The 14,266-nt window shown below is 32.2% G+C and overlaps 1 protein-coding gene across 1 annotated transcript; it reads left to right on the top strand.

Annotated features, from left to right (window-relative positions):
- Nucleotides 1-1,365: 1,365 nt before the first annotated feature.
- alpha-Man-Ib (alpha-Mannosidase class I b) lies at nucleotides 1,366-13,339 on the top strand. The gene is made up of 7 exons (XM_075292605.1): nucleotides 1,366-1,733; nucleotides 1,814-2,038; nucleotides 6,424-6,955; nucleotides 7,023-7,171; nucleotides 7,965-8,156; nucleotides 8,370-8,557; nucleotides 11,906-13,339. Exons 1-7 carry the CDS (start codon nucleotides 1,614-1,616, stop codon nucleotides 12,552-12,554), a joined length of 2,055 nt encoding a protein of 684 aa, XP_075148720.1. The 5' UTR covers nucleotides 1,366-1,613; the 3' UTR covers nucleotides 12,555-13,339.
- Nucleotides 13,340-14,266: the final 927 nt, after the last annotated feature.

The raw sequence follows: 14,266 nt of genomic DNA, 5'->3' as shown, positions 1-14,266 counted from the left end.
AGCCGGATAGGATGAAATTTGCTTCTCTTAGAGGCTCCGCAAGCCAAATCTGGGAATCGGTTTATATGGGGGCTATATATAATTATGGACCGATATGGACCAATTTTTGTATGGTTGTTAAAGACCATATACTAACACAATGTACCAACTCTCAGCCGGATCGGATGAAATTTGCTTCTCTTAGAGGTTCCGAAAGCCAAATCGGGGGATCGGTTTATATGGGGGCTATATATAATTATGGACCGATGTGGACCAATTTTTTCATGGTTGTTAGAGACCATATACTAACACCATGTACCAAATTTCAGCCGGATCGGACGAAATTTGCTTCTCTTAGAGGCTCCGCAAGCCAAATCGGGGGATTGGTTTATATGGGGCTATATATAATTATTGACCGATGTAGACCAATTTTTTCATGTTTGTTAGAGACCATATACTAACACCATGTACCAAATTTCAGCCGGATCGGATGAAATTTGCTTCTCTTAGAGGGTCTGAAAGCCAAATTTGGGGGTCCGTTTATATGGGGGCTATACGTAAAAGTGGACCGATATGGCCCATTTGCAATACCATCCAACCTACATAAATAACAACTACTTGTGCTAAGTTTCAAGTCGATAGCTTGTTTCTTTCGGAAGTTAGCGTGATTTCAACAGAAGGACGGACGGACGGACATGCTCAGATCGACTCTGAATTTCACCACGACCCAGAATATATATACTTTATGGGGTCTTAGAGCAATATTTCGATGTGTTACAAACGGAATGACAAAGTTAATATACCCCCCATCCTATGGTGGAGGGTATAAAAAAACTATTTGCCTGTATACTGGATTTTCCAAGCTTTCAACAAATGATTGTAGATTGATATCAGTAGTGTGTTTTTAACTAAAACATTTATATTTCATAATTATTATCAATTATTATTAATGTCACAATTATTATCAATTTTTCTATTGAAATCGGCATTTTCATTCTTGGTTCTTAAGCGGATCAATTCTTACTAGTTGAGCGATTTGTCAATAATTGCTTTCTTATCAAAGTCACAAACCATATCAAATATACAACCCTGAATTATTGTCATAGAGTTTTAGTACTAATATTCAACACACATTGGCGAATGTATCGTAACGCTACGATATTGACCAGCTGATTTAGATTCAATATATATTTTGGCATTATTACTACATTTATAGGTATTCCTTCCTGTGGGGATTACATAAATTAAATTTCCTTACTCTTTCCATAGTATTGTTGACATGTATGCATATTTTTGATTTTTTATCGAAGCAAATTATTTTTGGAAATTCTAACAAATGCAATAATTTTGTCGGTGGCTTTTCATCTGGCAACTCTGTTGAGTTAAATCTTTTTGACAATCGATTTTCGTTGAGCTCCTACCAAGCACCAATAAAGGAAGAAATGTGTAAATCTATATAATTTTAAAGCTTCCTAATCCCAAGTCATTTAGTTTAGTATACACTGGTACCGGACAGTGTGGAAAAAAGTGATAAAAGGGCATTTACATCGAAACATAAAGCACAACCACAAAATTCAACCTCGAAATCAATGAATCAGCGAGGATTTTAGTTCTTTGTATTGAACCATAAAGCCATGACTGAAAAATCAGATCATATAACATTAACACTGCCGGCAGCTACGGCAGGTGTCCTAAATGACGAAGGAGGAAATAGTACTTCTCTATCCGGTAGTCGTAAGAAAAGTTTGAGACGAGTAAGTAGTACCATAGTTGGATGTTCTTTGTCTTACCTCGCCCCCCAACAAACTTGTACCCTTTCTTAATTTTTTCGCAGTCATGGAATCAATTACCACGTTGTCAACGAAATCTCATTATATTGGTCATATCGGCCATGTGTGTCAGTGTTGTGTTCCTGTTACCTTCTCAGCAATTGGATGTGATTAATAAAAACTCCCTCAACGTGGATACCAATTCGGTCGGAGTTGTTGTTGTTAGGCGTAATAGTGAGAATGGCGGTAGTGAAGATAGCAAAATTTTATCAGCTTTTTCCCACGGAGAGGTAAGTACTTCCGATTTGTTTTTTTTCCTGCTAAGATAACACCTAATCTTGAATGTTGAGTGGTATATTGAATGTATGGGTGGTCATATTATCAGCAAATATCAATGGGTTGTCAATGACGTGTAGCTGATAAAACCATAATAAGAAACTACCATAGCAATGATTTGACCTATATAATTATTGATATTTTCGGTAGTAAATATTTACGACTATTGCTGCGCTACCATAATATATTTTTTGTAGCCGTAGGTGTAGGTCAGTGTACGTAATTTCTGTCGATAAGCTATAATGATAATAACAAAATCGAACTTTGCGATATGCAATGTTTAGTAAAAGTGGTTTCTATCTTAGTTAGACATAATCTAAAGGAAACTCATAAATATGGGATAATTTATATATTTGCAATTATAATAAATTATGAAAATAAACAGGAAATATAGGTGCTAACAGCAAAGGTTTTCGATCTGCATGGGATAATATAAGGACCCCTCTGGGGAAATATGTGTGTAATTTAATATTTTGAATTTTATCACCAATACCCATAAAACCATGTAATAATTACTAAGATCAATCGCAGTCCTCTGTTTTACATCCTACATTATTACTGATATTCGGTTCAACTCTGGGTATTTAAAAAAAAAACAAATTCCATGAATCAAATATAATACATTCCTTTGAAAACTCTTCGCAGTAGCGGGTTACTTGATAATATATAGAATTTCAGGGGATTTGATGACAGATATTCTCCCAAGCAGATCAGTTCAACTAGTACGCTTCCCGAAGATAAGATTAAGGTTCTACCTATGATCAGATTCTGGATTTATAAGAAAAAATTTTGTTAGAGTTTTAGAGAAATCATAAACGTATCGTGTAAATGATAAAATAAAGCCTTGATTTGAAATATTAAATCTGTAGATTTTTACCGCCATTATTTAAATGATTTACTTTCAGTTTCAAGCAATTTTTATGATCAGTGCGCCTAATATACCCTCAAGAAGTGAAATCGGTCTATATCGATGCCTTACATAATGGACCGGTAAAAATAAATGCAATACAGGTTTTTGAGGGTCTAAAATACAAGTATATTTACATTTTCGGGCAAATCGGGTAAAAGCTATGGTTTCTAGAAGCCCAAGGAGTTAAATCGGGAGATCGGTCTATATGGGGGCTATACTAAAACACGGCTCTATACACACGATATTTGGCTGACATATTTGTGGCCCTAAAATACCTAGGTTTCCAATTTCAGGCAAAGTGGATAAAAACTACAGATTCTAGCAGCCCAAGGAATAAATTCGGGAGGTAGATCTATATGGGGGCTATACCAAAACATGGACCAATTCTCACCATTTTCGACACACCTCTTAAAGGTCCTCAAATACCTCTAGAATTCAAATTCCAGACAAATTGAGTAAAAACTTCGAATTCTACAAGTCCAAGAAGTTACCAAAACCCGGACCGATACTGACCATATTCGACACACCTCTTTATGGTCCAAAATACCTCTAGATTTCTAATTTCAGGCAAATCGGATTGTAAATACAGTCTCTAGACGCCCAAGAAGTAAAATCGGGAAATCGGTCTATACGGGGGCTTTGCCAAAACATGGACCGATATACCCCATTTTCGACAATTTGTTGTCTTAAAATGCCTCTAGATTTCCAATTTCAGGCAAACAGGATTGAAAATACAGTTTCTAGACGCCCAAGAAGCAAATTCGGGAAATCGGTCCATAGAGGGACTATACCAAAACATGGACCGATACTGACCATTTTCGACACATCTCTTTATGGTCCCAAAATACCACTAGATTTCCAATTTCAGGCAAATCGGATAGTTTCTGGACGCCCAAGAAGTAAAATCAAGAGATCGGTCTATATGGGGGCTATACCAAAACATGGACCGATACCCCCCATTTTCGACACACCAATTTGTGGTGTTAAAAGTACCGCTAGATTTTAAATTTCAGGAAAATCGGATAGAAAATACACTTTCTAGACGCATAAGAAGCAAAATCGGGAAATCGGTCCATATGGGGGGCTATAGCAAAACATGGACCGATAGGCACCATTTTCGGTACACTTTTTTATGGTCCTAAAATACCTCTAGATTTCCAATTTTAGGCAAATTGGATAAAAACTACGATTTCTATAACCCCAAGAGGTCGGTTTATATGGGGACTATTTCAAAACTTGGACCGATATAGTCCATCTTCGAACTTGATCTGCCTACAATGAAAAAACGAATCTGTGCTAAATTTCAGGACGATAGCACCATTATTGAAGGCTTTAGCGTGATTACAACAGACAGACAGAGGGACATTCTTATATCGTCTTAGAATTTCTCCCTGATCAAGAATATATATACTTTATATAGTCGGAAATCGATATTTCGATGTGTTACACACGGAATGACAAACTTATTTTACCCCCGTCGCCATTGTATGGTGGTGGGTTTAAAAAAGATTAAAAAATTGGAAAAATCTGGTAATGGAAATCGTGAGAATCTGCTGACGATGAGACCTATATCTTAATCTGAACTAGCCGATTTTGTTGTTGGTTTAGGGAGTTAAACTCACTAGTCTTACAGGTGCCCCTTCCTAGATGAATTATTACTGAACCACTATGACATTCGGAAGTAAATTCCGAATGTCATAGTGGTGAACTTTTATCACAGTTTTCTGCCAGATTCCATGTTTACCTCATTGACATGGAATCGACATTCTAAGTCACCCCATACTCTTGAGAGATATCATGGACATCAGGCATTTTTGTATAGCTAGATGACAGAATAGTCTACGTGGATTTTAGAGAGGTATTTCCCAAAGAGAAAGTAGTAACAGGTCGTGAAGGTGGTACAATAGGGCCTTATGCGACTATTTCACCAACAGGAACAATGTCGCCAAAGTCTCCGGCATTCTTTTTCTCGACTAAAGATGTAAACATGAACCTCAAAATTCGTATCTGCTGTCTGAGGTTTTATACGATTCTTGAACTCGGTGGTATCTTATAAAATGCTGGAATATAGACAAATCAAACCATGCCACATTTCGAAGGGAACCTCCTTCATTAGCCACCCCCAGATACGATTTTGTAAAGGAACTGAGTTTAATTGTTTCCTTGAACGGCGATAACAGCGATGAGTCGATACAGACGACAATATTCCTCGCTCAAATTAAAGTGTTGCAGGAGTCAATGGATTATCCTTGGACTATTTCGTAGTCTAAAAAAAAAATAACAAAAATCCATTTCCGATTAGCAAAGATGAGAGAATTTTATCTAGGTAAATCAGATCGGTGCTATCTCCCGGAATCTGTACTGTCCTCTACCTATACAATTGACATATATTTCTGTATCCAACATTGGGTGCATTCGCCTCATATCTCGAGATATGTCTCCCCATGATCTGGTCATTCCACAAGACCTTATAGGTAAACCTCAAAGGACACATCCAGTAAAGACAATTTGAAATCATTTTGAAAGAGCACTTATACCACAGACCTTATACCTAAATCTCTAAGGATACATCCAGTAAGGACCATTTGAAAACATTTTGAGGGAGCTCTGTTAATTTGGTCCCAATATATGAAAAATTGTCGCTGCATACTATGTTTTTTTTTTTAAACAGCTTAGTATTAGTTTTAATATCCACATAAAATTGTGTTGTGATTAGATCACTTATCCATTTTGAGAGAAACTTTTATACGATTTGTTTTAGCTTTGTGTACTTTTTAGGCGAAAGCCACCTTTACGTTTCTCAAAATGACTTTAAAAACTATACAAAGATCCGCATTACAAACGCAGCTTTAAGCTTTCATTAATAAGAAAAAAATTCCAATTTACCTAATCAACTTAACTTTTATAGGAACTCCAAAAAAATATGGCCTTGGACCAATCGACTTTTTGACATTACACTTTTTAATAAATTAAAGTTATATTTTTCGAATATGATTACTAGACTCTTCCTACTAACTAAAATCGACATAAAAAAATAATACCCATTTTTACTATCACTCTTGTTGGAAAGGAAGACGTTATATCGACGGTTCTATGCTAACACCATACAAATGTTTTAGGGCGTTTTCGTTTCGCAAAAAATATATTGCCTTGGTGTTACACTACTTTTTCCCTCATTGTATTTTTGCCCAAATGATGAGTGTCATTCCAAAATTATTGCATATTAATAATAATGTGAGGGATAAAATACCCAAAATCTAGAACAGTGTCCTTCATATTTTGCAATAAATTTCGAGAATGTTGCACCTTTTTCCCAATCGAAATCTCCATTAGTAACCCTAAAAATTTCTGATGTGAACGCTGTTATATTTCATGTTGAAAAATTAAGATGACATTTAACCAACGTTTGTTTTAATTTTATACTTTCAGCAAAATATACTGCCGGCACCAGCACCTCAAAAGCAAGAACCACAAACGCAGCTTGGCATTGAAAATGTGGTCAATATTCCACAAACACAAGAACACGAGCAACCACAACCCAGTAATGATAAGCCCATGGAAAAATCTCAACTTCCCAACATACTTGATAATGACATCCTTAACGAAAATAATAATTTAAATCTCAAACACTCGAATAATGCCGAAGATGATCGTGCAGCTATAGAGGCAGCTCTGCAAGATCCCACAAGTTTGCCAACAACTAATGGAGTAACTATCGAAGAGTTTTTGGGACGCATTGATCTAAAACATTTACCACAAAAACAACATTTCCATGGTCCCAATAATGAGCGCCAAGAAGCTGTAGTTAATGCCTTCCGTCATTCTTGGAATGGTTACAAGAAATATGCCTGGGGTCATGACAATCTCAAACCAATGTCCGAATCATCGCATGATTGGTTTGGTCTTGGTTTAACCATAATTGATTCATTGGATACCATGTATATTATGGGGTTAGAAGATGGTAGGTTTTATTGAGGAATATATTTATATTTTTTAAATCTGTTTTTTTAACAATTCTTTATTTGCAGAATTTATTGAAGCAAGAAATTGGGTTAGCGAATTTTTGAATTTTGATGTAAATCGTGATGTCAATTTATTTGAAGTTACCATTCGTATACTTGGAGGTCTATTATCCGCCTATCATTTGAGTGCAGATAAAGTGTTTCTCAAGAAATCGGTAAGTGAATAACAAATTTGAGTTAAAAGAATATATCTTAAGAAGGTAATTAGAACATGGTGCATTGTATATAAGTATTTTGTGCCTACATAAAGAAAGACTAATACCCATTGCCATGAAGCTTCATTAGAGCTACATTTTCTAACGAAATTTATAACCCTACTATTGGCATATCTGTCGTCTTGCCCAAAGATTATAGATTTGAAGAAGATAGGAAATTGGCTTGCGTCATACCAAATGTTGCATTTACCAGATTAGTTTAATACATGTTTGTAATCTTTTAGTTGCTTTTCGTTTTTATTTTTTAAATGAAAAATTTAATTTTCTTAATGAAACAATGTTAAATTTTAGGCCAACAAAAAAAATACATTTTCCCCTTTATGGAAATTTATTTCGTGCACTTAATTTCTTTTTATTTGCATTTTAATGCTATGTCAATACTTGTCGTATACGCGTTCGGTTCGAGTGTTAAACTAATTTGGTAAATGGTTCGATCTCGTCAGTAGCTAATTTCCTATCGTCCTACAATTTATAATCTTTGGTCTTGCCTATATATTCCATATGCCAGTTAGGAATTTAGCTGCTGAACATTTTTCAGTTAAAATTCACCGGAGAGAAGATATTTCAATTTTTCTTTTAACTGCAGTTAAAAACTTAGTTCCATTAGTTTTTAATAAATGACCGAAAATGTATTTAACAAAATGTCCTTTATTTTTGTTCAATAGCTGAAACATTTACCCATTACAATTTCTTCAAAATGTGTTAGTTTTTAACAATTCAATTATATTTACAGATCGAATTAGGTAATCGTTTACTGCCATGCTTCCTATCACCATCTGGTATACCATACTCTGATGTGAATTTAGCTGCCTTATCGGCCCATGCCCCAAAATGGTCGCCAGATAGTTCGACCAGTGAAGTAACAACACTTCAATTGGAATTTAGAGACCTAAGTCGCTTAACAAATGTTTCCTTGTATGAAAGTGTAAGTATAAACAATAGTCAAGCTATTCGACTGTAGTATACCTAAATATTTTCAAAAGCTTACAATAATATTTGCTCAATTTGGCACGCTAAGGGTTTTGACAACAATACAACATGTTGGAATGTTTCCATTTACATATAATACACATAAAGCCTATATAGATAAGAATTGCACATGCTTTTCTATATTTAATAATGAGTGTACGTTTTTCAGATTGCCCATCGTGTCAATGAAAAAGTGCATGCTCTTGAAAAAAATAGTGGGCTTGTACCAATTTTTATCAATGCCAATACCGGAACGTTTAGAAATTACGCTACTATATCGCTAGGAGCAAGAGGTGATTCATACTATGAATATTTGCTTAAACAATGGATACAAACGGGCCACAGAGGAGGTGATTTGTAAGTATCATAATTGTGTTGTTGTTGTTGATTTATGATAAGCGAAAAGATCGTTTTCGGTGGGCAACATTTTTAAATAATGCGTAGTATTTTTTTGGGCACTTCTATGCTACAATTAAACAAATAATCCAAATATTTTCAATTGCTGGTTTGAAGCATATGAGACCTACTATATATATTGACATCAGTTAAAGGCAAATATGATTGGGATATGAATCCCTACTATTTGCAAGTAGATAAAGAAGTGGAAGAATACAGAAGAAAACAAAACAATTTAAAAAAAATAAAACCCATTTACCGAATTTCAATATACATTTACGTGTTTAGCTCACAGGCAGGTTTTTTACAGTTTAGTAGAATTCTTGATGTTTTGGTAAAATTTGCAAAATATTAAGAGGTACTTCAAAAATGTTCTATAGGAATAATATTTTGACAAAATGTTCTATAAGAAATAAAATTTTTATAAAATTTTCTATAGAAATAAAATTTTATTGTTTTTTTTTTATTGTTTTCCTTGATTTTCTTCGACCTTTTTTATGTTATAATAATAAATTAATGATTTTTTCAAGCTCGAGGTCTTTTTTTTAATATTTTATTTATTTTCCCAATATTTTGCGATTGTCAAAAAAATCATTTATTTATTATTATGAAATAAAATTTTAAAAAAAATTTTCTATAGAAATAAAATTTTGACAAAATGTTCTATAAGAAATAAAATTTTGACAAAATGTTCTGTAGAAATAAAATTTTGACAAAATATTCTATAGAAATAAAAATTTGACAAAAATTTCTATAGAAATAAAATTTTTGATCATTGTTGTTGTTTTTGATTTCAGCTTAAAACCATGCATTTGACAAAATTTTCTATAGAAATAAAAGTTTGAAATTTTTTCTGTAGGAATAAAATTTTGATGTTTTGGTAGATTTTGCAAAATATTAAGAGGTACTTCATAAATTTTCTATAGGAATAACATTTTGAGAAATTTTTCAATAAAAATAAAATTTTTAAAAAATTCTATAGAATAAAATTTTGACAAAATTTTCTATAGAAATAAAATTTTCACCAAATGTTCTATACAAATAAAATTTTAACACAATTTTCTATAGAAATAAACATTTGACAAAAATTTCTATAGAAATAAAATTTCAATCATTGTTGTTGTTTTTGATTTCAGCTTAAAACCATGCATTGACTAAACTACAAGTGTAGCTTAACCAACAGAGGAAAATAATGTTTGTCAAATTTATTTGGGCAAAGCACGCTGAAAATAAACCCAGCCAACTGCACTCAAATCGATGATTTGACGGTGGCAAAGGAAAAGAGATATGTTTGTATGAATTTATTTCGGCATAAGCCGGCTATCATGTAAAACCTTTTTTCGGAAGGTTCAAGTGTGGTTTACTTTTGGGTTTAGTGAACTGCCTGAATTTATTCCGATAATTGGTTGATAGTTTTGCTGCAAGTTAAGGATACTGATGAGGAATGTGATAATTCCGAAACGCGCGTCCATCCAACCATCTTGCAGTCTATAGAGCTTTGCCCAAATAAATTTGACAAACATTCTTTTCCTCTGTTGGTTAAGCTACACATGTAGTTTAGTCAATGGATGGTTTTAAGCTGAAATCAAAAACAACAACAATGATTAAAAGAAAAAAACCAACAATAACAAAATAAAACGAATGAAATAAAATTTTGACAAAATTTTTTACAGAAATACAATTTTGACAAAATTTTCTATAGAAATAAAATTCTGACAAAATTTTTAATAGAAATAAAATTTTGACCAAATTTTCTATGAAAATACAATTGTGACAAATTTTCAATGGAAATAAAATTTTGCCAACATTCTCCATAAAAAAAAAAATAATGACAACACTTTCTATTGAAATAGAATTGTGATAAAATTTTCTATGGAAATAAAATTTTGACAAAATTTTCCATAGAAATAAAATGATGACAAAATTTTCTGTTGAAAAAGAATTTTGACCAAATTTTCTATGGAAATAAAATTTTGACAAATTTTCTGTGGAAATAAAATTTTGAAAAATTTTCTATAGAAATAAAATGTTGACAAAATTTTCCATAGAAATAAACTTTTGACAAAATGTTCTATAGAAATAAAATTTTGACCAAAATTTTCTATGGAAATAAAATTTTGACCAAATTTTCTAAGGAAATAAAATTTTGACAAAATTTTTAATAAAAATAAAATTTTGACCAAATTTTCTATAGAAATAAAATGTTGACAAATTTTCTATGGAAATAAATTTTTTACAAAATTTTCCATAGAAATAAAATAATGGCAAAATTTTCTATTGAAATAGAATTGCGACATTTTCTAAAGAAATAAAATTTTGACAAAATTTTCTATGGAAACAAAATTTTGACAAAATTTTTAATAGAAATAAATTTTTTACCAAATTTTCTATGGAAATAAAATTTAGAAAAAAATTTTCTTTAGAAATAAAATTTTGACAAAATTTTCTGTAGGAATAAAATTTTGACAACATTTGCTATAGAAATAAAATTTTGACATCCAAAACATTTTGATAGATCGATATATAGAATTTCACTTTAAATGGTAGTAATAGCATTAGAAACCCGTAAATAGGTTTCAAAATTCTGTGGGAAGTGGGATGGACAATTTATTCTGGAGGAGGCAAAGCCCTCCACCCATAAGCCTTCTACGCTTATGAGTAGTGGTACTCTTAGGGGTCTTTGGTTAAGTTAGGTATAGCGGCAGCCCGGTATTTCAAGCTTACTTAGACTATTCAATCGATTGTGATACCACAGTGGAGAACTTCTCTCTTATCAGTGCTGTCCGATTCTATGTTAAGCTCAATGACAAGGGTCCTCCCTTTTTACAGCCAAATCCGAACGGCATTTCACATTGCGGTGAAACTACTTAGAGAAGCATTGAAAAACTGAGAAATATCACTAGCATTACTAAGAGGGTATTATCCACCGCTGAAAACTTTGTGATAGTTGGTCGAAACAGGATTTGAATCCACGACCCCATGTATGCAAGGCTGGTTTGCTCACCATTGTACCACGGTCAGCGCCTAGAAGTCCCGGCGAGATTGAGGTCTTAAAAAAATAAAGTGATCGTCCAATAGTACAGATTATATAATTAATTTTCCTATAAAAAATAAAACACAGGACAGCTTAGTTGAGATAAAATTTTTATTTAAAACTCATAAAATAAAAAAAAATAAAAGAAAACTTAAAATTTTTTCAAAATCAATTCAAATGATTTTGGTTTACTCGTTGAAAATATAGCACAAAAAATCATAAGTAAATAATCGTTGTTCTCTCTCTCTCTCTCTCTCACACACAAACACCCCTAGTCTGGTATCGGATTACATACAAGCCATGGATGGAGTATTTTCACAGCTATTAAGACGTACACCAAAAGAAAATCACGTTTACATCGGTGAATTGATAAATGGCAAAGAATTCAAACCTAAAATGGATCATCTAACGTGTTATTTGCCTGGTACATTATTATTGGGACATCACTATGGTATGCCGGATTCGCATTTATTGCTGGCTCGGGATCTCTTAGAAACGTGCTTTCAAACCTATATGAAACAACCCACGCAATTAGCTCCAGAAATCTCCTATTTCTCTACGACAGAAGCGGAAGAGCTGGATATTTATGTTAAGCCAAATGATGCTCATAATTTGTTACGTCCAGAATTTGTCGAAAGTTTATACTATTTCTATGCCTTAACGGGCAATCGAACCTATCAGGATATGGGTTGGACTATATTCCAGGCCTTTGAGAAATATGCTAAAGTAACACATGGCTATTCATCAATTGGTAATGTTAAGAATATATTTAATACACGCCTAAGGGATATGATGGAAAGTTTCTGGCTGGGTGAAACTTTGAAATATTTCTATTTACTATTTAGCAGTAATCCCAAAGAAATCGATTTGGAAAAATGGGTATTCAATACCGAAGCCCATCCATTGCCCATTCGAAATCAATAATTAAATAACAAACAAATGAGAAAAATTGAAGCGAAAAAAAAAACAAAGCTAAAGAATGAGTCTGAATATTATTGATATTTTGTAAATATCCAACAAATTGTAGGAAAAAAAAAGAAAATAATGAGTGTACTATGATTGTCGTGTTTAAGTTTAACTTATCTATGTATATGTATTTATTTATGTACTTTGGTATTTTTTTTTAAATATTATTTACATTTAATTTATGTTGTAAGATGTTTTGATGTGTACAAAGAATATGTGCTGTGCATAAGAACTATCAATTTTGTGTAAGATCAAACAATTGTTTTTCAAACATCTGAGAAGCTTAATTTTTACTACGAATTTCTTTATGCAAATTCAAAACTCTTTAGCTCTCCTTTTAGTTAACACAAAAAGCCATTGATGAGTAACTAAACCCCCTATACTAAATGTATAATGTATTAATAATGTAATATTTTTTTTTTAGTTAAAGTAGACACGAAATACTTAAAAAAAATACGAAACAACTATAAAAAATGAGCAGCAAAGAGCATTAATGCCAAATAGTAAACATTTAATCTCTACCACATATACAAAAAAAAACCCAACCACCCTCACTTAATATGATATTCACATATTTAATATTATTATTATTTTTTTTTTTGTTTATAAGAATCGTATCTTTTAAATCGTCTGATGCTAAGCAATAAGCAATATTATTTATATATTAAAAACAAACAAACAAAAAAAAACACAAACAAGAATAATATGATTTTAATAAAACATAAACGAAAATATCCTTAAAACATATTGTTTTATTTGACAATACCTAACAAACCTGCTTTGATGTCCTTCGAGTCGCCTGAATTATTTAAAAATGGTCGTACTTCCATTCTAAAAAATAGCAACATTTAATAGGAGGGAAAATTAAAATCTTTCCTAACACCAATAAAACTATAATTAAAATTCACAGAAGCGCCTCTAGAGGTGGATAATGGCGAAAATCAATCAACATCCTTTGTTAAGTGTTAACTGGATAACACAAGCGACCGATATCAATAACAAGTTAAGGATTTTCATCTCAGTTTTTTTGTTACAACGAAATATCTTGATCATTTATTCCGGTGCAGACACAAGAATCCCTTCTTGTCCAAGGACAGAAAAAGTAAGATTAAGGAATTGTAGCTATGTATTTAAAAAGATGATGCACATTGGTGGTGAAAAATGGTTCAATTTGGAAGGAATAATTCTCGTATGTAAGAAATTAGCATATAACACAAGTTAAATCATCTCACCCCGCCAGATCTACACTAAAGACTGAAAACTTGCATTAGCCAGCAAAGAAACATATGTCTAGTTAGGCTTGTGGATTTGTATCTGGCTTCATAATCAATCAATGCCTCAATCTTTCACGTCCAATAATAAGCACGTATTAAAATTGTAATAATAATATGTAGAGTAATTAATTTGGACGAAGAACCAGCTGGCATTGTTAAAAAGATAAAAATTCTTATTTTGTCAAAATTTTTTTTCTGAAGAAAATTTGTCAAAATTTTATTTCTATGGAAAATTTTGTCAAAATTTTATTTCTACAGAAAATTATAAAATTATGTCAAAATTTTATTTCTATGGAAAATTTTGTCAAATTTTTATTTCTACAGAAAATTATGTCAAAATTTTATTTCTATAAAAAAATTTAGTTAAAATTTTATTTTACAGAAAATTTGTTAAAA

The sequence above is a fragment of the Haematobia irritans genome, chromosome 1 (genome assembly GCF_050003625.1).
Source record: "Haematobia irritans isolate KBUSLIRL chromosome 1, ASM5000362v1, whole genome shotgun sequence".
NCBI classification, from domain to species: Eukaryota; Metazoa; Arthropoda; class Insecta; order Diptera; family Muscidae; genus Haematobia; species Haematobia irritans.
Note: the sequence above shows the minus strand (reverse complement) of the source record. Positions and strands in the feature narration are given on the sequence as shown.